Source organism: Ahaetulla prasina, chromosome 15 (genome assembly GCF_028640845.1).
Source record: "Ahaetulla prasina isolate Xishuangbanna chromosome 15, ASM2864084v1, whole genome shotgun sequence".
Lineage (NCBI taxonomy): Eukaryota > Metazoa > Chordata > Lepidosauria > Squamata > Colubridae > Ahaetulla > Ahaetulla prasina.
Genome location: NC_080553.1, coordinates 4,462,243 through 4,483,417, shown reverse-complemented (window position 1 = coordinate 4,483,417; position 21,175 = coordinate 4,462,243). Strand labels below are relative to the sequence as shown.

The window sequence follows — 21,175 nt, the reverse complement described above, 5'->3', positions numbered from 1 at the left end:
AAGGGCCAACCCATGCAATCGGTGGAGTTTCTGCCTGTGGCTCCTTGGTGGAGGAAAGTGCGGGACTGTTAGCCTCCCCACGTGGGGGAGGTTACGAAACAGACCTCAGGGTGAAGATATATGAGTCACTGTTTTTATACTCCCTGTTAAGTAAGCATAAACTTAGAAATGTATTATAATTCCCAGAATTTATTCCCAGGCCAAGGGATTAAAGAGATAAATGGCCGAGTCATTTGAGAAGCAATTTTTTTACTTATGACAATGTTTATGTATACTGTTATGACAAAATTAAATAAATAAAAAATTCCCTTCCGCCAATGGAAGGAACAATGTCCAAGGCCGAACCAGGACAGAGATTACCACTCATTTTTATTGTCTTGTTTACTATTGCTGGTTTGGTTGCATTTCTTCACACAGTGTAAGGAGTCCTTGGTGCTGCCTGAGTGGGTTGTTTGCTTGCAGATGTTTCATTAGCCAAATAGGTCACACCGGCTATGCGAGGAACAAGTGACAGTAGAAAAGCTAAGCCAACAGAAGGACTAAAACCAGCAGCCCAGATAACCGGAGATTAACATCAGACAAAACAGCAGGTAGAAAACAATTCCCTAATCCAGAAGTGACCACAGACGAATCCACACAGCCGCTAACACTGACAGGATAATCTTCTGTATATAAACAGGAATGAAACTCCACACTTCATCGCACCGATGATGTGACCTAATTGGTCAAGGACCTGCAAGAAAATCACCAAGCTCAGAGAGCACCAAGGAACCCAGAATCCTCCTCCTCCTCTTCCACTCTACAAATCCCACTCCCTTCTAATACTGATATTTGCAAGTATCTACTTGCAAGAAAATAACCAAGGACCATACAGTCGTCCTCCTCCTCTCCCTCCTCCTCCTCCTCCTCCTCACCCCCTCTTTCTAGCACTGATGATATTGCCTAACTTGGTAATGAAATGTCTGTAAGAAAACAACCAAGCTCAGAGAACACTCCAGAGTCATTCTCCTCCTTCTCCTCCTCCTCCTCTTCTTCTTTTTCTTCTTCCTCCTCTTCCTCCTCGTCCTCCTCCTCCTTGCAAACTCACCTGCCTTTTAGCACTGATGATGGGTTATGAAACCAGAAAACCACCAAGCTCCGAGAACCCCAAGGACCCCACAGTCGTCCTCCCCCTCCTCTTCCCTACAAACCCCACTCCTTTTTAGCAATGATGATGTTGCCTAGCTTGGTAATGAAGCGTCTGCAAGAAAACCACCAGGCTTAGGCAGCATCAAATCTCAGCCCTGAGCTACAGAAATTCCCTTATAAAAACAAGTCCATACAATTAAACATATTTCAGGGATTGCTACGAGATTGCTATGAAACACTGGGCGGAGGAATGACAAATCAAGGAATTTTCTCGGGCTGCGTAGGTCAGGGGAAGCCACTCCACTCGTGCATGGTTGTACCGGTTTTCAGAAAAGACAGAAACAAAAAAACAGAACTTGGCACCATCTTACAAGGGAAAACCTCAAGTTTTTAAGAGCAGACTGTTTGCAGCTGCTAAATCTGGAAGCAAGGCTGAGCCCAGTCTGTCTTTTTCGGTTTGGGCCGAGGGAGGATGTGGATTTCTTTCCAAAACTGGAACAACCGTCTAGATCTTCTTTTCTTCTTTTTCAATTTAGCGTCACTCTATCATCCATCCAACACATGAAGTTATAGTCATTAAATTTGCACATAATAATAACTGCAAAGCCTGGATCCCTTGTAAAATAAAATTGTCAGAAAGCAAGAAGCACCCTTTGTTTGGTTTTAATTGGACGAGTCCATGCAACCACGGGCAACCCTGGGCCTCATTTAAACGGAAACCAAAATGAAATTATTGGTTTACCTGCCATTTAGAAGGATGTCTCTTTCCTGCTTAAGTGGGGGGTTTATATCACACACAAAAAATGCTCTTCTAACTCCTGATTTGTTTTGTCATGTTCTGTGTGTCTCCTGCAGGGAATACAGGCAGAAAAAGAACATTACTTTTCATAGTAACAGCACCGTCTCCTTTCTGGGTTATCGCTCTTTCGTCTTCCAACCGGACCGTTCCAATGGATCGGAATCCGATTACATCATGATGCCGAATCTCTTGGTTTTGGTAAGTGGGCTTCCAACTCTGGGGATCTTCAACCCATCTCCACAGAGCAGGTGCCATTTTGGGATTTTTGTGCAAATGCTCAATTTTTCACCAATTTTGGTTTTTTTTCCCCATTTTGGGCTTTGCCTAGCAACACATTCCCCCGAAGGACGATTGACCCTACTTGCTTTTCATAAAGTCAGATAAGACTGTTCTATGCAGCGGTGAGTTTCACTACTGGTGTGCCCCGTGCATGCCTGCTACATGCGCATGTACGCCCGGTTCACACGTGTGCCTGCAGAAGCACATGCACCCTGCCTCAAATACATGCCTAAATAGGATGGCATAGAGCAGGCCCACCTGTGATTTCTGCTACTGGTTCGGGTGAACTGGTCCAAACCGGCTGAATACTTCCTCTGGTTCTATCCCAGTTTTCCCAGTTGCAATGTATGGCTGTGAAAGTTGGACCATAAGGAAGGCTGAGTGCCAGAGAATTGAGGCCTTTGAACTCTGGTGCTGGAGAAGACTCCTGCGAGTCCCTTGGACTGCAAGGTGATCCAACTGGTCAGTCCTAGAGGAGATCAACCCTGACTGCTCTTCAGAAGGTTAGATCCTGAAGAGGAAACTCAAATCCTTTGGCCACCTAATGAGGAGGAAGGACTCCCTGGAGAAGAGCCGAATGCTGGGAACGATGGAGGGCAAAAGAAGAAGGGAACGACCGAGAACGAGGTGGCTGGATGGAGTCACTGAAGCAGTCGGCGTGAGCTTAAATGGGCTCTGGGGGATGTTAGAAGACCGGAAGGCTGGAGAAACGTTGTCCATGTGGTCGCAATGGTCGGACATGACCGCGATTACAACAACAACAACAATCCCAGGAACTGTGGTGGCTAGGCTTCATTGTATTATTACACTAAAAACATTTACTATACAAATGATTGGGTTTGTTTTCCTTTGGTGTGCATTCAAAGTCCCGGTGGAACAGGGTGATCTGCAAACAGTGCAGAAAATTCGGTAAATAAATACTTGCAACCTTCTGCAGGATTGCAGGAAAAAGATGAACAGATTCCAGAATTTCTCGATATGTTTCAGAAACGAAGCTCCAAGGTCACCAACGAATTGATTCTTTGCTTGCTAATAGCTACAAGAATTTTTCTCGAAGCCCGAGATCCAGTGCTAATCTTTGCATACTTAGAAATAAATACAGTTTGTTCATTGTGGGCTTTACGGACACCATTTTCTTTGAAGGCCAAAGGGAAGACATGGAGTTATTTCTGTTAAAGAGAAATGTTACTTATACAAGGGGATTTTCCATGTCATTTCTGATGAGCCCCAGCTCTCAAATAATTGGAGGTTGATGAGTGAGAATCTTAAGAACTGACACATAATAATAAGTCATGATTTTGTTTAAATGTGGTTTAGTGACATACTTCTAAAGGCGTGTGCCCAAACAGAACCAGATGGATATCATCGCCTCTGTGGAACACAGACTGGATAGCAATTAGGAAAGGCACTTCCACATATATAGAATATGACAATAACAGAATAACAGAGTAGGAAGGGACATCGGAGGTCTTCTAGTCCAACCCCCTGCTGAAGCAGGAAACCTTATACCATTCCAATAAGTCTTAACAGACATTCACAGATCTTTCCTGAGACTCATGGAGAAGGTTCTTAGTGTGCTTTCCGGTAATGAGAAAACAAACAGAGTTCGCATTTAGAACATAGAATTTAACTGGTTTTAACGGGTTTTTATTATGTACTTTGATATTATAACTAATTGGCTATTTAGAATAAGTTTTTTAATTGTATGTTTTATTGTGTATTTATATGTATTTTTATCTGCCTGTAAATCGCCCTGAGTCCCTAGGGAGATAGGGCGGTATAAAAATATGAAAAATAAATAAATAAAATAAATAGAATAATAAGCTTGGAAGGGACCTTGGAGGTCTTCTAGTCCAACCCCCTGCTCAAGCAAGAAGCTCTACACCATTTCAGGCAAACAGCTGTCCAATCTCTTCTTGAAGACCTCCAGTGATGGAGCTCCCAAAACTTCTGGAGGCAAGCCGTTTCACTGATTAAATTAAGTCAATTAATTAATAGCACTTAGACACATATACCACTTCACAATGCTTTACAGCCTTTCTAAGTGGTTTACAGAGTCAGCCTGTTTCCCCCAACAATCTGGGTCCTCATTTTACTAAGGAAGGAAGGAAGGAAGGAAGGAAGGAAGGAAGGAAGGAAGGAAGGAAGGAAGGAAGGAAGGAAGGAAGGAAGGAAGGAAGAGCAATAGGAATAGCACTTAGACTTATATTCCACCTCACAGTGCTTTCCAGCCCTCTCTAAGCAGTTTAGAGCCTCTTTCCCCCAACAATCTGGGTTCTCATTTTACCAACCTCTGAAGGATGGAAAGCTGAGTCAACCTACAGCCGGTAACGATCGAACTGCTGGCAGTCAGCAGAATTAGCCTGCAATACTGCATTCTAACCACTGCGCCACCATGACCAGTTTCTAAAACCATTCTTTCTGTTTGTTCTAATTCTTCTTTTATTCTGTTTATTTTTTTTCCCTTCAAGGGAGCAGCCATCATGTTGGAAAACATGCCATTTGCCGTGAGGTTAACCTTCAGCAGCGCTCTGGCCCTCTTCCGTCAAAATGCGTTCATGAACCGGACGGTCGGGGAGATCATTTGGGGGTATCACGAGCCCTTCACTCAGTTCTTGAGCAACCTTGGTGTCACCGTAGGTCCATCCAATGAAAAATTCGGCTTATTTTCCGACGTAAGTCAGGTCCTTGGGGTTGGGGCCTGGGTCCAAACCTGAATACTTTGGGGCCAAAATGGGCAGATATCCCCAAGAACAAAGACTTCCTACAAGAAAACAACAGCTATCGTATTTGTTGGAGGGAACGATTAGAAACTGCCTCCTATCAGTTATTTTTTTAACCAAGTTGAAGGATGTACGGGAAGTCCTTGATTTATAAAAGTTCATTTAGTGACCGAAGTTGAAAAAAGTGAAAAAATGGCCATTTTTCACACATGACAGTTGCAAGCTCCTCATGGTTATGTGATCAAAATTCAGATGCTTGGAAACTGACTCGTACCCTGTTTCCCCTAAAATAAGACCTCCCCTGAAAATAAGCCCAATCGGGCTTTTGAGGGCATGCGCTAAAATAACCCTCCCTGAAAATAAGCCCTCCCCCAAAATATTTAAACGCATGCGCAGCCGGTCCCCACCATTTCCTCTGGTTAGGGTTAGGGAGACAGAGCTGGAAATCAGGTAAGATGGCAAAAGGAGCCCCGTCTTGCTCCACACAACCCAAAATAATATGACCTCCCCGAAAATAAGGCCAAGCGCTTATTTCGGGGTTCAAAAAAATAGAAGACAGAGTCTTATTTTCAGGGAAACCTGTATTTGTGATGGTAGCAGTGTCCTGGGGGTCACGTGATCCCCTTTTGTGACTTCTGACAAGCCGAGTCAATGGGGGAAGCCAGATTCACTTAACAGCTGTGTGACTAATTTAACAATTGCAGGGATTAACAACTGGCCAGTAAGGTCGTAAAATGGGGCAAAACCTTCACTTTATAATGGTCTCGCTTAGCAATGGAAACATTAGGCTCAAATGTGGTTGTAAGTCGAGGATTTTTGAGTGCTGGATGCTCCCCTGATGCTATCAAGATTGCCTTCCAAATTAAAATACAGGAGGTGTTGTGTTGGTGCAACCTGTTTGGAGAAATCCTGCCATGATTTCTATCTTAACCTTGGAATGTTGGCCAAATGCATTTCCCCAACCCTTCTCCCAGCTATAGCATAACCAGTGGTCAGGAAGAATGGTAGGCACTCCCTGAATATAGACACCCAAAAACTAACCAGAGATTTAGGAAGCTGAGTGTTAACAGTCCATTCCTAAAAACTTAACAATGGTGGGAAAATATGTGGATGAAAGGTTTGAAATTTACACTAAACTATAATTTAAAAGAAAAAAAAATAAGATGATGTGTCGCTGGTATTTAACATGGGAATAGAATAGAATAGAATAGAATAGAATAGAATAGAATAGAATAGAATAGAATAGAATAGAATAGAATAAGCTGGAAAGGACCTTGGAGGTCCTCTAATCCAATCCTCTGCTCAGGCAGGGAACCCTACACTATTTTAGACAAATGGTTTTCCAATCTCTTCTTAAAAACTTCCACAACTTTTGCAGGCAAGTTGTTCCATTGATTAATTGTCAGGAAATTTCTCCTTAGTTCTAAGCTGCTTCTTACCTTGTTTGGCTTCCATCTGTTGCTTCTTGTCCTGCCTTCAGGTGCTTTGGAGAATAGTTTCTTTGGAGAAGTTATCCAGAATGTATAAAGATATTTGGTACTTCAAATGAATGTTGGAAGCGTAAAAAGAAAGAAGGAACTTTTTACCAGTTAAGGTGGACATGCAAAAAAATTTTGGAGTAAGATTCATATTATAATACAGAAAATTCTTAAAAATGAAAATTAAAAATGAAACCAGAAACTTTTCTTTTGAGTTTAATGGAAAAAAACTTGGAGGAAAAAAATCGGAATTTCGATTTTATATATGTTGATGGCAGCAAGACTATTTATGCACAAAAATGGAAAGTCAGTTCGATTCCCACTATGGACGAATGGCTATAGAAGCTGATGGGGTTGGCGGAAATGGCTAAATTGACCGTTTTGTTTAAAAAAAAAAAGAATATAAGTACCTTTGTTTCCATATGGAAACCGCTTCTGGACTTTGTGCTTGAGGTGGGGAAAAAATGAAATTTTGATTTTGGGTTTTACTGATTAGACTGGTACGTGTTTATAGAAATGGCTGATTTGTATTACTATGGAAAAGCAAAAAGTTGTGGTTTGATGTTAATGCTTTTATTTTACTGCAACAGAGGGAGTCGGAAGTCAATGTTTCTTCTTTTCTTTTCCTCAGTTTCTCCTCACGTTTCTCTCCCCCTTCACCCACCCGTGTCTTCCTATTTACTTTTGCATTTTATCTTATAATCTAATAAAAATGTTAAACTAAGAAACTTAAGAATGGAACCGGCTTTAGTTCAAAGCTCCAGCAGGTTTTTAGGGTTTCCCTGAAATGTCTTTCATTAGATTAACAAGAGTTGGAAGGGACCTTGTAGGTCATCTAGTCCAACCCCTTTCTGTGGTTGGATCAGGGATTAAAAAGATATCCCCGGCTAAACGGCCACAATTGAGCCCAACATTTCCGTTGCTAAGTGAGACATTGGTTATGTGAGTTTTGTTCCATTTTACGAACGTTCTTACCACCATTGTTAAGTGAATCCCTAGTTGTGTGCATCTGGTTTTCCCGTGGACTTTGCTTGTCAGAAGGTTGCAAAAGGGGATCACGTGACCCCGGGACACTACAACCATCCTAAGTCCATGCCAGTTGCCAAGCGTCTGAATTTTGATCATGTGACCCTGGGGATGCTGCAGCAGTCATAAGTGTGAACAACGGTCCTAAGTCACTTTTCAGTGCCGTTGTAACTGCCAACGGTCACAAAACAAACTGTTTTAAATCAAGGATTAAGCCTCAAGTATTTACCTCTCGGCCCTGGCTCTATGACCTACTATGTTAAAGCGGTAGCCTTTGTTTTCCTATATTTCTTTTTCTTAAAAATGAATCAATGAAGTGTTCAATTTATTGTTAAAAGTGTGTAAATCACCTAACTGGTTCTTCTTTTCCATTGCAGTTAAACAATTCCCACACGGGTCTCTTCACGGTGTTCACAGGCATGGACAACATTAACAAAACTCACATGGTGGATTCTTGGAACGGATTAAAAAATGTAAAAACAAAAATATTTTCAGTCACCGCTTTTTTTTTTCTTTTTTAAGGAAGAAAAGCTGAAAAGAAAGAATGCCCGTAACTGCTGCATAATTAAATGGGAGCCCATCTGTCAGAATTGGTGTAGAGTCTCCTGCTTGGGTAGGGGGTTGGACTAGATGATCTACAAGTTCCCTTCCAACTCTGTTCATCTATAAGATCATCCTCGACATTGTTGTTAGTTGCGAAGTCGTGTCCAACCCATCGCGACCCCATGGACAATATTCCTCCAGGCCTTCCTGTCCTCTACCATCCTCTGGAGTCCATTTAAACTCATGCTTACTGCTTCAGTGACTCCATCCAGCCACCTCGTTCTCTGTCGTCCCCTTCTTCTTTTGCCCTCAATCTTTCCCAGCATGAGGCTCTTCTCCAGTGAGTCCTTCCTTCTCATTAGGTGGCCAAAGTATTTGAGTTTCCTCTCCAGGATCTGGCCTTCTAAAGAGCAGTCAGGGTTGATCTCCTCTAGGACTGACCAGTTGGATTGCTTTGCAGTCCAAGGGATTCGCAGGAGTCTTCTCCAGCACCAGAGTTCAAAGGCCTCAATTCTTTGGCACTCAGCCTTCCTTATGGTCCAACCTTCACAGCCATCCATTGCAACTGGGAAAACCACAGCCTTGACTATACACACTTTTGTTGGCAGGGTGATGTCTCTGGTTTTTAGTAAGCTGTCTCGATTTGCCATAGCTTTCCTCCCCAGGAGCAAGCGTCTTTTAATTTCTTGGCTGCAGTCCCCGTCTGCGGTGATCTTGGAGCCCAGAAAAATAAAATCTGTCACTACCTCCATTTCTTCCCCATTTATCTGGCAGGAATTGAGAGGGCTGGATGCCATGATCTTAGTTTTCTTAATGTTGAGTTTCAAACCAACTTTTGCACTCTCCTCCTTCACCCGCATCAAGAGGCTCTTTAGTTCTTCTTCGCTTTCTGCCATTAGAGTGGTATCTTCTGCATATCTGAGGTTGTTGGTATTTCTTCCGGCAATCTTAATTCCAATTTTTGATTCATCTAGCCCCGCCTTTCTCATGATGTGCTCTGTATATAAGTTAAATAGACAGGGTGATAGTATACAGCCTTGCCGGACTCCGTTCCCAATTTTGAACCAATCAGTGGTTCCATGTCCATCCTCGACATACAACAGTTCATTTAGTGGCCATTCAAAATTACAGCGGCACCAGAAAAAATGTGACATGACCATTTTTCACACTTTAGGACCACTGCAGTATCCCCATGGTCAAAATTTGGATGCTTGGCAACTGATTTGCATTTATGACCTCTGCAATGTCCCAGAGTTAGGCGATCACATTTTGCGACCATCTGACAAGCAAAATCAATAGGGGAAGCCAGATTCACTGGGATAACTCAGGCAGTAGAGAAGCCTGTTATTAGAACACAGAGCCTGCAATTACTGCAGGTTCGAGCCCGGCCCAAGGTTGACTCAGCCTTCCATCCTTTATAAGGTAGGTAAAATGAGGACCCAGATTGTTGGGGGGGCAATAAGTTGACTTTGTAAAAAAAATATACAAATAGAATGAGACTATTGCCTTATACACTGTAAGCCGCCCTGAGTCTTCGGAGAAGGGCGGGGTATAAATATAAACAAAAAAACAACAACAACCCTGTGACTAACTTAACAATCTGCAGCGATTCACTTAACAAAAAAGGTCATAAAATGGGGCAAAACTCACTTAACAAATGTGTCACTTAGCAGTAGAAATTTTGGCCTGTAACCTGAGGACTACATGTATTTCCCTGATATTGTCCTAGAGGGTTTGCGGTGTGCATTCAGAGACTGATGAACAGCAACTGCTCCTCACTTCGTAAAGTTTCTTTTTCCCAACTAAGCAATGCTGAGAGATAAGGAGCCCTATTTCCACTGTTTGCTTGTTTTGCTAACAGACAGATCTGATATCAGGGCGTTTTCCTCTAACCGTGTCAGGATTAATTAATATCTGGAGCAGGAATTTAACAAAGAGGTGAATCACGGCAGGCCCTTTGCAAAAAGCGGATGCATTTTCTGCACGTTTGAAATAACATCTCCGCCATCAGATAGACAACAGAAATGCTCACTCTTGGCACCTAGATGTTACTGGACTACAGCTCCCATCATCCTGATTTTAAGCTTTTTTTGGGGGGGGGGGCTGAAGAACACATAGATTATAGTCCGACTAACCCCGAAGACTCAAGTCACCTTGAATGAGATGGGCAGCCATAAAAATTTGATAAATAAAATATTTTCACAGCCACTTCAGCAGCAGACCATGAATTGTCTTATATAAAGGAATCCAATCCTCTGCTCATGTAAACTTGATTTTGGAGGCATATCAAAGAGTTCCTCAAGAGTTTTATTTTCCTATTTTTTTCCGGATAGATTGTTGTTGTTCTTCTTCTCCTTCTTCTCCTTCTTCTCCTTCTTCTCCTTCTCCTTCTCCTTCTTCTTCTTCTTGCAACCCCTTTTATTCAAAGTCTGGCTGCTGTGGAGAACTTTCTGCTGGAGATCTTCTCCCTCCTAACAGCTCACCATCTTTCTTTCTTTCTCTTTCTTTCTTTCTTTCTTTCTTTCTTTCTTTCTTTCTTTCTTTCTTTCTTTCCTTCTTTCTTTCTTTCTTTCTTTCTTTCTTTCTTTCTTTCTTTCTTTCTTTTTGTCATAATCCAGCTTCTCATCTTGCATTAAGCTAATTCGTTCCATGCTATTTTTTCTCTGTAGCAGATTGGTGAGCTAATGTCACCAGGCCTAGATAGAATCTAGGAGAGATAGAGAGAGAGATAGAGAAGATAGAGACAGACAGAAAGACAGACAGACAAAGATAGATAGATGGATGGATGGATGGATGGATGGATGGATGGATGGATGGATGGGCGGGCGGGCGAGCGGATGGACGGATGGACAGACAGACAGACAGACAGACAGACAGACAGACAGACAGACAGATAGATAGATGTAGATATTGGGCTGGTGACATTACCTCACCAATCTGCTACAGAGAAAATATAGCATGGAAGGGATTAGAAGAGAAGGGGCCGTAATAGCTCTGGCTGTAAGGAGCCTGTTATTAGAACACAGTACAGTACAGTACATAGTACACATTAGAACACAGTAGCCTGCAATTACTGCAGGTTCAAGCCCGGCCCAAGGTTGACTCAGCCTTCCATCCTTTATAAGGTAGGTAAAATGAGGACCCAGATTGTTGGGGGGGCAATAAGTTGACTTTGTAAATATACAAATAGAATGAGACTATTGCCTTATACACTGTAAGCCGCCCTGAGTCTTCGAAGAAGGGCGGGATATAAATGTAAATTAAAAAAAAAAGAAGAAGAAGTGAGAAGCGAGAAGAGAAATGAGAAGCTGGATGGACATTTTTTTAGACTGTTGTTCTTAGCTTCAGACTTGGCAATTTTAAGATTTGTGGCCTTCAGCTCCCACAGTTCACCAGCCAGCATGGAATTCTGGGAGTTGAAGTCCTCAAGTCTTAAAGTTGCTAAGTTTGGAGATTCCCTACTTTAGAGAAAGGCATGAGTTCTCACATCAACCTGGCTTCTGGATATTAAAGTTCCTTCTCTCTTGACAGGTATCCTATTGGCATTCTGAAGAATGCAACATGATCAATGGAACCGCCGGAGAACTGTGGCCACCGTTCATGACCCCATCTTCACCAGTGGAACTCTATACTCCTGATGCCTGCAGGTGAGTTTCTCGCAAATTCTCATGTCTACAAGACCTTGTCTTACACTAGAATTCTGCCCAACCTTTCAAATATATCTTCAGTGCAATGAGCAAATAGCCAAATATTGAACTCTCATGCCATCACTCAAATACATTTTCTTGGGATTAGATGGCCGTGAAATGTTACGGGCCATCAAAAATGGACCCTCCAACCCCTTATTCCCCTCAATTTGAAGACAGCATCTAACCGCCCAAGTTGTCCATCTTCATTCTCAAGTTTCAGACATGTTTCTTCCTTCATGGTCCTTCCTTCATGGTCCATCTTCCTTCATGGTCCATCTTCTTCATTCATGATCCAACTTCTTAATTTGTGGTCCATCCGGATGCTGGTCTTCCAAAGAACCTCTGTCTCAAGTGATCTCTCTTTTAATCTGTCTCTTTCAGGTCGATTAAATTAAACTATACCCAATCTGGAAAATTCAAAGGCATACCAGTTTATCGTTACACAGCTCCGAAGACCCTGTTTGCCAATGGGACCATCTATCCACCCAACGAAGGCTTCTGCCCATGCCGGCAATCTGGAATCCAGAACATCAGCTCCTGTAAATTAAGTACGTCCGCTGAACCTTTTGGTTGTATGAAGGATTTCTGAAGTTTCCCATTTTCCTGAAAGGGCTAGTTTTGAAGAGGATTTAACAAAGTAGACTATTAGCTGATGAAGACATTAAAATCTGAAAGGATGATGTTATTGAATAACATAAAGAAAACTATCTGAATTTTGATCATCTGACCATGGGGATACCGCAATGGTCACAAGGGTGAAAAACGGTCATAAGTCACTTTTTTCAATGCTGTTGTAACTTTGAACGGTCACTAAACAAACTGTTGTAAGTCGGGGATTGCTCGTAATTTGTTCTTTTTCACGTTCCCGATGCCCTCAGTCGATTTTACCATCACACGTGAGTCTCTCTCTGCATGCAGAAATGCCTTTCCACCTTCTGGCTGGATGACCTTTGAGTGTCCCAGATCACATGCTCAAAAGTTCCACCTTTGCAATGATCATGATGGGCAGGTGCCCAGGAATTAGCAACCAAGGAAGTGAATTTCATGGAGCTTGTAGGAAGCAGTTTCTTTCCGCCTCTTCTTTGCATTAATGACACACAGTGGCTTTGGTCACCTTCCTGTTTTTGTGGCTGGGCCAGCGTAGAGCAACGAGGAATTCTGTCCAAATTCTAGGCTGGTCAAGCTTTAAGTAGATAAATGTGGCTTGCACATTTACATCAATTGTATTTTTCCCTCCTGGCTTCTATTTGTTCATTTCCATCCGGAAAGACCTTTTTAGGTTTCCGATGATCACCCACCCTAATTTTTCATTTGCATAACCTGTGCAATTTATTTTTAAATTTGCAATGTGCATAATCTCTATTTTTTATTTTTTTTTTGCAATTTGCATAACCTGTGCAATTTTATTTTATTTTTAAATTGCAATTTGCCAAAGCCTCATTCTTGCCCTGGTGGAAATCTTTGGTCTATGCTGTGCTCCTATATAAAATTTCGGCCAATAAAAAACACCTCTAGCATCGGCTTGCTACACCACTGAGGATTTGTCTCAAACAAGTTACTGGTCCTCATGATCGATGGAACTTCAAAGCATGGCTTCTTGGTGGAACTTCAAAGCAAGGGTCCAAAATAAAAAATCGGACCTCATGTAAAGTGGTATAGCCAGTGGGATGAATCCTGCCCACGTTTAACAGGTGGTCCTTGACATACGACTGTAATGGATCCTGCCGATTATGGTCACAAATCAAGTTGGTCATGTGAATGACACAGTTTTATGACCTTTTTAGCAGTGGTCATTAAGCAAATGAGGCCATCATAAAACAAACCCATTGTTCATTACGGCACAGTTTCTTAAAATCAAAAAATCAAACTGTCACAAAGCTGCAAAGCAGGTCCCAGGATCACAGGAAACTGAAAATGGTAGTAAATGCAGCCATTTGCAGCTGGGGTCATGTGGTTGTAGGGGAAGGGCCTGACCCTCGGAACTTCAAATCCAGGTTGCAACTCCCTTTCTGCAATTTCGAACAATTGCTAAGCAATCGGTCGTAAGTCGAGAACTACCCATCCAAAAAAGAGCTCATTGTATTCTGATTTTAATTTTTTCTCCCTTGTTTTAAAGACGCGCCAATATTTATTTCTCAACCTCATTTCCTAAATGCTGATCCGGCTTTATTGGATACAGTAGACGGTTTGCATCCCAACGAAAAGGACCACGATCTGTTTGTCGATATACACCCGGTGAGTTTGCCTTTTAATTCCCAATTGGTGGTTACGGCTATTAATCAGGGTGGTGATTGCCGGTTCCTTCCAACGTTTTATCAACCCTTTTGCTCAAACAGGACAGGCGAGTACAATTCCAGTGAGGTTCGCTGCCCATTTATTTCAACTTGATTAGCCCTGTTTACATTTTAAGCTTTGATGAATCTGAAAAGAATTATTATTATTATTTTAAAAAGAGGGGGCAGATTTCCACATTGTGGGTGGAAGTTATTTTAATATTGGCTTTGCCATTTTGGAAAACATCCCTCTTTTGAAAGCCTCAAAGCATCGCTTTGGTTTTTATTATGATAATTGTCACCATTGTTTTTCACAATTGCAATTGCTGGCTTATATTTCCTTTTTTAAAATTCATTGTTTACAGTCTGCTTTGGTGAGCAGGGTGGCAGCTGGTATGAATTTGATTAAATAAATAAATGAAATTCCTAAGAGGTCTGTAAGGGGCGTGCATAAGAGCACCAACGTGCCTACCGTCCTTGTCCTAATGTTCCCTTTAATTGTATTCATTTTATGTATTCAATTCATGCTTATACTTATATATAGTATCTAATATGTACTCGATAAAAATAAATAAATCCTAAGAATGTATTAACAGGAAGGCAGGAACCTCCCTTTGCATTTGTATCGTAAAAGGAAATAGCTTAAGGGACTCGTAATATCTCCTGTATGAAAATTTAAACAACAAAAACATTGATTTGCTCATCTTGTTTTTGTTCTCTAAACTGAAAGGATAATTTAAAAGTTTATGACCTACCAGGTCATAAAGGTTTTTTAAGCGGTGGCTAAAAGTCGGCTAAACTTTTCAGTGGACTTTGGGGCACAATTTGAGAAACCCAGGGAAGCCTTCATTGGCAATAAATAGTCTTTGCCATCATTCTTGATTTGCGATTATTATTACAATTTTTTTTTCAAGATCGCTTTGGCGATGGCAAGACTGACTGGATAAATGATTAAATGAATGGGGCTGTAAGAAGCACACAAATCAAGTTTGTAACTATGGATAAATTGGCCGAGAGGGGATGGTAGAAAAGATGAAACTCTTACATAGAGAGGCTCGTGATTAAAATCTATGTTTAGGGATTTGGCTGTGAGAAAGACCCTTGTGTGTGATAGAGTAGAGTAGAGTAGAGTAGAGTAGAGTAGAGTAGAATAGAATAGAATAGAATAGAATAGAATAGAATAGAATAGAATAGAATAGAATTTTTTTATTGGCAAAGTGTGATTGGACAGACAAGGAATTTGTCTTGGTGCATACGCTCTCAGTGTACATAAAAGAAAAGATACCTTCATCAAGGTACAACACTTACAACACTTAATGTTAGTCATAGGCTACAAATAAGCAATCAGGAAACAATCAATATCATTATAAATCGTAAGGATAGAAGCAACAAAGTTGCAGTCATAAGTGGAAGGAGATGGGTGATGGGAACGATGAGAAGATTAATAGTAGTGCAGACTTAGTAAATAGTTTGACAGTGTTGAGGGAATTATTTGTTTAGGAGAGTGATGGCATTCGGGAAGAAACTGTTCTTGTGTCTAGTTGTTCTGGTGTGCAGTGCTCCATAGTGTCGTTTTGAGGGTAGGAGTTGAAACAGTTTATGTCCAGGATGCGAGGGATCTGCAAATATTTTCACAGCTCTCTTTTTGTTTCGTGCAGTATACAGGTCCTCAATGGAAGGCAGGTTTGTAGCCATTGTTTTTTCTGCGGTTCTAATGATCCTCTGAAGTCTGTGTCTGTCTTGTTGGGTTGCAGAACCAGACCAGACAGTTATAGAGGTGCAGATGACAGATTCAATCATTCCTCTGTAGAACTGGATTAGCAGCTCCTTGGGTAGTTTGAGCTTCCTGAGTTGGCGCAAAAAGAACATTCTTTGTTGTCCTTTTTTGATGACGTTTTTGATGTTAACTGTCCATTTTAGATCTTGTGTTATGGTAGAACATAGAAATTTGAAGGTTTCTATTGTTAATACTGTGTTGTCTAGTATTGTAAGAGGTGGAAGTATGGAAGGGTTTCTCCTAAAGTCTACCACCATTTCTATGGTTTTGAGTGTGTTCAGTTCCAGATTGTTCCGATCGCACCATGAGGCTAGTCGTTCGACCTCTCATCTGTATGAGGATTCATCATTGTCTCGAATGAGACCGATCACTGTTGTGTCATCTGCGAACTTCAGTAGTTTAACAGACGGATCGTTAGAGATGCAGTCATTGGTATACAGAGAGAAGAGAAGTGGGGAGAGCACACAGCCTTGGGGGGCCCCTGTGCTAATTGTACAGGTATTTGATGTGATCTTGCTTAGCTTCACCTGCTGCTTCCTGTTTGTTAGGAAGCTTGTGATCCACTTACAAGTCTTTTCAGGTACCTGTATCTGGTTTAGCTTAGTTAAAAGAGTGTCTGGAATGATGGTATTGAATGCTGAACTAAAGTCTACAAAGAGGACCCTTGCGTAGGTCTTTGGAGATTCAAGATGTTGTAGGATGTAGTGCAGAGCCATATTAACAGCATTATCTGTTGATCTATTTGCTCGGTATGCAAATTGCAAGGGGTCTAACAGCGGATCTGTGATGGTTTTCAAGTGGGACAGCACTAGCCTTTCAAAGGTTTTCATGACTACAGATGTTAGAGCAACTGGTCTGTAGTCATTCAGTTCCTTGATGGTGGGCTTCTTCGGCACTGGGATGATGGTAGAGCATTTGAAGCAAGAAGGAACATAGCAAATCTCTAGTGATTTATTGAAGATACGGGTGAAGATGGGGGCCAATTGGTCAGCACAGACTTTTAAAGAAAGGAGTTACCTTGTCTGGGCCTTGAACTTTTCCTGGCTTTTGTCTGTGAAATAGGTCTTGCACTTCCTTTTCTGTGATCACTAAAGGCTTGTGAACCCAATGAGATGGGGTCAGTTGTAGGAAGCTTGGCTGTTATTGGTGTGCCTGAGATGGGGGTTGTGGAGATAGGTGGCTGTAGTTTCCTTTCAATCCTGCAGTAAAACACGTTCAGGTCATCTGCCAGTTGCTGATTTCCTTTAGCCTGGGAAGGAGGTTTGCCATAGCCAGTGATGTTTTTAAGAGTTTTTCACATGTTTGCTGGTTCATTTGTTGAGAACTGATTCTTTAGCTTCTTTTTGCTGCTCTGATCTTCCTTGTTAATACATTTCTGGCCTGATTGTACAGCATTTTATCACCTTTTCTGTAGGCTTCCTCTTTGGAACGATGTAGCTGCTTAAGTTTAACTGTGAACCAAGGTTTGTTGTTACTATATATTCACAAGTTCCTTGTCGGTACACACAGGTCTTCACAGAAGCTGACATATAATGTTACAGTATCTGTGAGTTCATCCAGGTTTGCATAGGTATCTTCAAAAATATTCCAATCAGTGCAGTCAAAGCAAGCCTGTAGCTTTAATTTTGCCTCCTCAGTCCAGGTCTTCATTGATTTAATTGTTGGTTTTGTGATTTAAAGTCCTTGCCTATAAGCAGGTACAAGGTGAATCATGCAATGATCAGAATAGAATAGAATAGAATAAGCTGGAAGGGACCTTGGAGTCTTCTAGTCCAGTCCCATGCTTAAGCAGGAGAACCTATACTATTTCAGATAAGTGACTGTCTAGTCTCTTCTTAAAAACCTCCAGTGATGGAGCACCCATGATTTGTAGATGCAAGCTGTTCCACTGGTTAATTTTCCTCACTGTTAAGAAGTTTCTCCTTAATTCCAGGTTGTTTTTCTTCTTGATTAGTTTCCATCCATTGTTTCTTCTCCTGCCTTCTGGTGCTTTGGAGAATAAGTTGACCCCCTCTTCTTTGGGGCAGCCCCTCAAATACTGGAATACTGCTATCATGTCACCCCTAGTCCTCCTCTTCTCTAGACTAGCCAAACCCAATTCCTCCAACTGTTCTTCGTATGTTTTTGTCTCCAGGCCTTTAATCATCTTAGTTGCTCTTCTTTGCACATTTTCTAAAGTCTCAACATCTTTTTTGTAGTATGGGGACCAAAATTGGTTGCAGTATTCCAGGTGTGGCCTTACTAGGGGTTTGTGAAGACAGGTCAGCACAGGTAGACCATTCAAAGTTACAACGGCACTGAAGAAAGCAGCTTATGACCATTTTTCACACTTATGACGATTGCAACATGCCAACACTTGCACAATTTAAATTCGGATGCTTGTCAACTGACTCGCATTTATGACAGTCACAGTGTCCCGGGGTCACGTGATCCCTTTTGGCGACCGTCCGACGAGCAAACTCCATGGGGGAAACCAGATTTACTTAACCACTGGGTTACTAATTTAAGGAGTGCTGTGATTCGTTTAACAAATGGGGCGAGGAAAGTTGTAAAACGGGGTGAAACTCAACCGAACGAGAGTCTCATTAGCAATGTAAATTTTGGGCTCAGTTGTGGTGTATTTCCCCCAATATTTTCATACAGGCTTTGTGGTGTACATTCAGACAGCGACAAACAGCAAATTTGTAATTATTATTAATACAGGTGCTGCAACCCATGCAAATGGGATTCCTTTGCAGACATTCTGAGCTTTGCCCTAAGTAACCGAATTCTTTCTGAAATGCAGAATATAGGCAAGGATGTTTCCTGGTACTTGAGAACTGCTTCCTTGGAACTGGGGCGCCGCCTCTGCTTCCTCCTTGCCTTGTCTTCTTCACCTTTTCCTTCTCTTTCACCTCCTCCTCTTGCTCTTTCTCATTCTTTTTCTTCCTATTCTTCTCCTTCCTTTGTTCCTTCTTCTTCCCCTGCCCTTTTTCTTCCTTCTCTTTCTCCTCCCTCTTCTTCACCTTTTCCTCTTTGGCTTTTTCTCCTTTACCCTTTTCTTCTTCCTCTTCTTTCTTCTCATACTCCTTCTTCCATTCTTCTCTTTGCTCTTCTCCTCCTTCTCCTCTTCTTCTTCTCCTTCTTCTTCTCCTCCTTCCATCCTCTTTTCATTCCTTTTCGCCTCCTCCATCCATCCTTCTCCTTCCTCTCCTCCTCCTTCCATCCTTCTCCTCTTTCCTCTTCTCCCCTCCTCTTCCTCCTATCTTTCTTCTCCTTTCTCTCCTCCTCCTTCTTCCATCCTTCTCCTCCTTCCTTTTCTCCTCCTTCCTCTTCTCCCCTCCTCTTCCTCCTATCTTTCTTCTTCCTCTTCTTCTCCTCCTTCCACCCTTCTCTTTCCTCTTCCTCTTCTCCCCTCCTCCCCCATCTTTTTTCTCCTTTCTCTCCTCCTCCTCATCATCCATCCATTTTTCTCCTCCTTCCTCTTCTCCATGTCTGCTCTTCCTCCTACCATCCTCCTCTCCCTTCTCTCTACCACAAAACAGCAGGTTAGTTCCAACTCTGAGGTTCCTCCTCTTTTGCCGTCCCCCTTCTACTTTCAGGTCAGCGGAGAGCTGTTGGGAAAGGGACAAAGGAGACAAAGATGTATCTGCGTTTTCTAATGCATCCCAGAGGCAGCCTTGCTCAACATTTCCCCGTGATGGGCCAGTGATAAAGCAGCCGGGCTTGCAAGCGCCCGATGTTCTGGTGTCTCTGAGTTCCCAGTGTCCTCATCTTCATGCCCGGGTCCATGGGAACCAAAAAGATGTTGAGCCAGTCTTAATCTCTCCTCCGAAACCTCCCCGTTCTCCCACATAACCCTTGCAGGCATTCTCACGTTCAGGCCTTTTAAGAAATGAGCCGTTTGAACCTGGCTCTGGATTTTTTAGATAGGTTAGTAAGTACAACTAGTAGATAGTAACTACAACTAGCTACAACTAGTAGTAATTACTACTGGAAGTTGTTGTAGTGGTAACTAGCAATCACGTTAGTAACACACTTGTTAATTGAATCTGGCTTCTCCATGGACTTTGCTTGTCAGAAGGTCAGAAAAGGAGATTACATTGTCCCGGAACAATATGCAACCGTCATAAATATGAGTTAGTGGCCAGGCATCTGAATTTCAATCCCGTGACCATGGGGATGCGGCAAGGGTCAGAAGTCTGAAAAGCAGTCCTAATTTGGCATTTCTTAAATATGGACCGTTGTACATCTTCTCTAGAAGGAGGGGAACGGTTGCAGCTGGCATAGGTAGTCCTTGGCTTATGACCACAATTGTGCCCCAAATTTCCTTTGCTAAGCGAGACAGCTGTTAAGGGAGTCTTGCCCCATTTTACGACCTTTTTTGTTGTTGAGTGAATCATGCAGTTGTAGTTAGTATCTACAACTGGTCATTAGTAACTACCACTAGCTACAGCTAGCTCGTTGTAGTAGCAACTAACAACCATGTAACACAATTGTTAGTTGCTACTACAATTAGTAAATACTAGTAGTTGTAGTTATTTATTTATTTATTAAATTTTTATACCGCCCTTCTTCCGAAGGACTCAGGGCGGTGTACAGCCAGAATAAAAACAAAATATATACAGTTAAAACAACATTTAAAAAAAAAGCAAATTATAAAGGCTGATAATTAAAAATTTAGATTTAAAATTTTTAAATATTAAGAAAACCCAATTAAAATTCATCGCTAATTATGCCAGTCCCGCTTTAATGAATAAATATGTTTTGAGCTCACGACGGAAGGTCCGAAGATCAGGCACTTGACGCAGGCCAGGGGGAAGTTCATTCCAGAGCATCACTGCCCCCACAGAGAAGGCCCTACTCCTGGGGGCCGCCAGCCGACACTGTTAAGGATATTTAATATTAAATCCTTCACAAAGGTTATTGCATTACATTCTTGATTAAATTATCTTTCCATTGATACATAATTTTATGGTACTGCTCCCCCCAAAAATGGTGTTATTAGCTAGTTTTAGAAATACACTTTTCCCAAAAGGTTTCCACAATTTTAGCCACTAACTAGTTAGTAGTTACTAATTAACCATTAGTAACATGATTGTTAATTGAATGTGGCTTCCTCATGGACTTTGCTCGTCAGAAGGTCGCAAAAGGGAATCACATTGTCCCAGGACACTGCGACCATCACAAATATGAGTCAGTGGCCAAGCATCTGAATTTCGATCCCGTGACCATGGGGATGTGGCAACGGTCATATTTATTTATTTATTTATTTATTTTTCAGATTTATATACCGCCCTATCTCCCTAGGGACTCAGGGCGGTTCACAGGCAATTAAAAACAAACATATAAATACAATTTAAAATCAGACATAAAAAACTTATTCAATAGCCAGATTGATAAAAAACAATATAAATACTAAGAACCCCATTAAAACCAATAACTTTAAAATAGAATAGAATAGAATAGAATAGAATAGAA

At 41.7% G+C, this 21,175-nt stretch overlaps 1 protein-coding gene across 3 annotated transcripts in view; it reads left to right on the top strand.

Moving 5' to 3' along the window:
- The window catches only part of SCARB1 (scavenger receptor class B member 1), a 58,163-nt gene that overhangs the window by 24,348 nt on the left and 12,640 nt on the right, over nucleotides 1-21,175 (top strand). For all 3 annotated transcript variants that reach the window (XM_058158477.1, XM_058158476.1, XM_058158478.1), the window contains exons 3-8: nucleotides 1,984-2,125; nucleotides 4,678-4,881; nucleotides 7,811-7,906; nucleotides 11,508-11,623; nucleotides 12,047-12,213; nucleotides 13,782-13,900. In XM_058158477.1, the coding sequence (XP_058014460.1) occupies nucleotides 1,984-2,125; nucleotides 4,678-4,881; nucleotides 7,811-7,906; nucleotides 11,508-11,623; nucleotides 12,047-12,213; nucleotides 13,782-13,900 (844 nt within the window). The remainder of the gene's footprint in view (nucleotides 1-1,983; nucleotides 2,126-4,677; nucleotides 4,882-7,810; nucleotides 7,907-11,507; nucleotides 11,624-12,046; nucleotides 12,214-13,781; nucleotides 13,901-21,175) is intronic.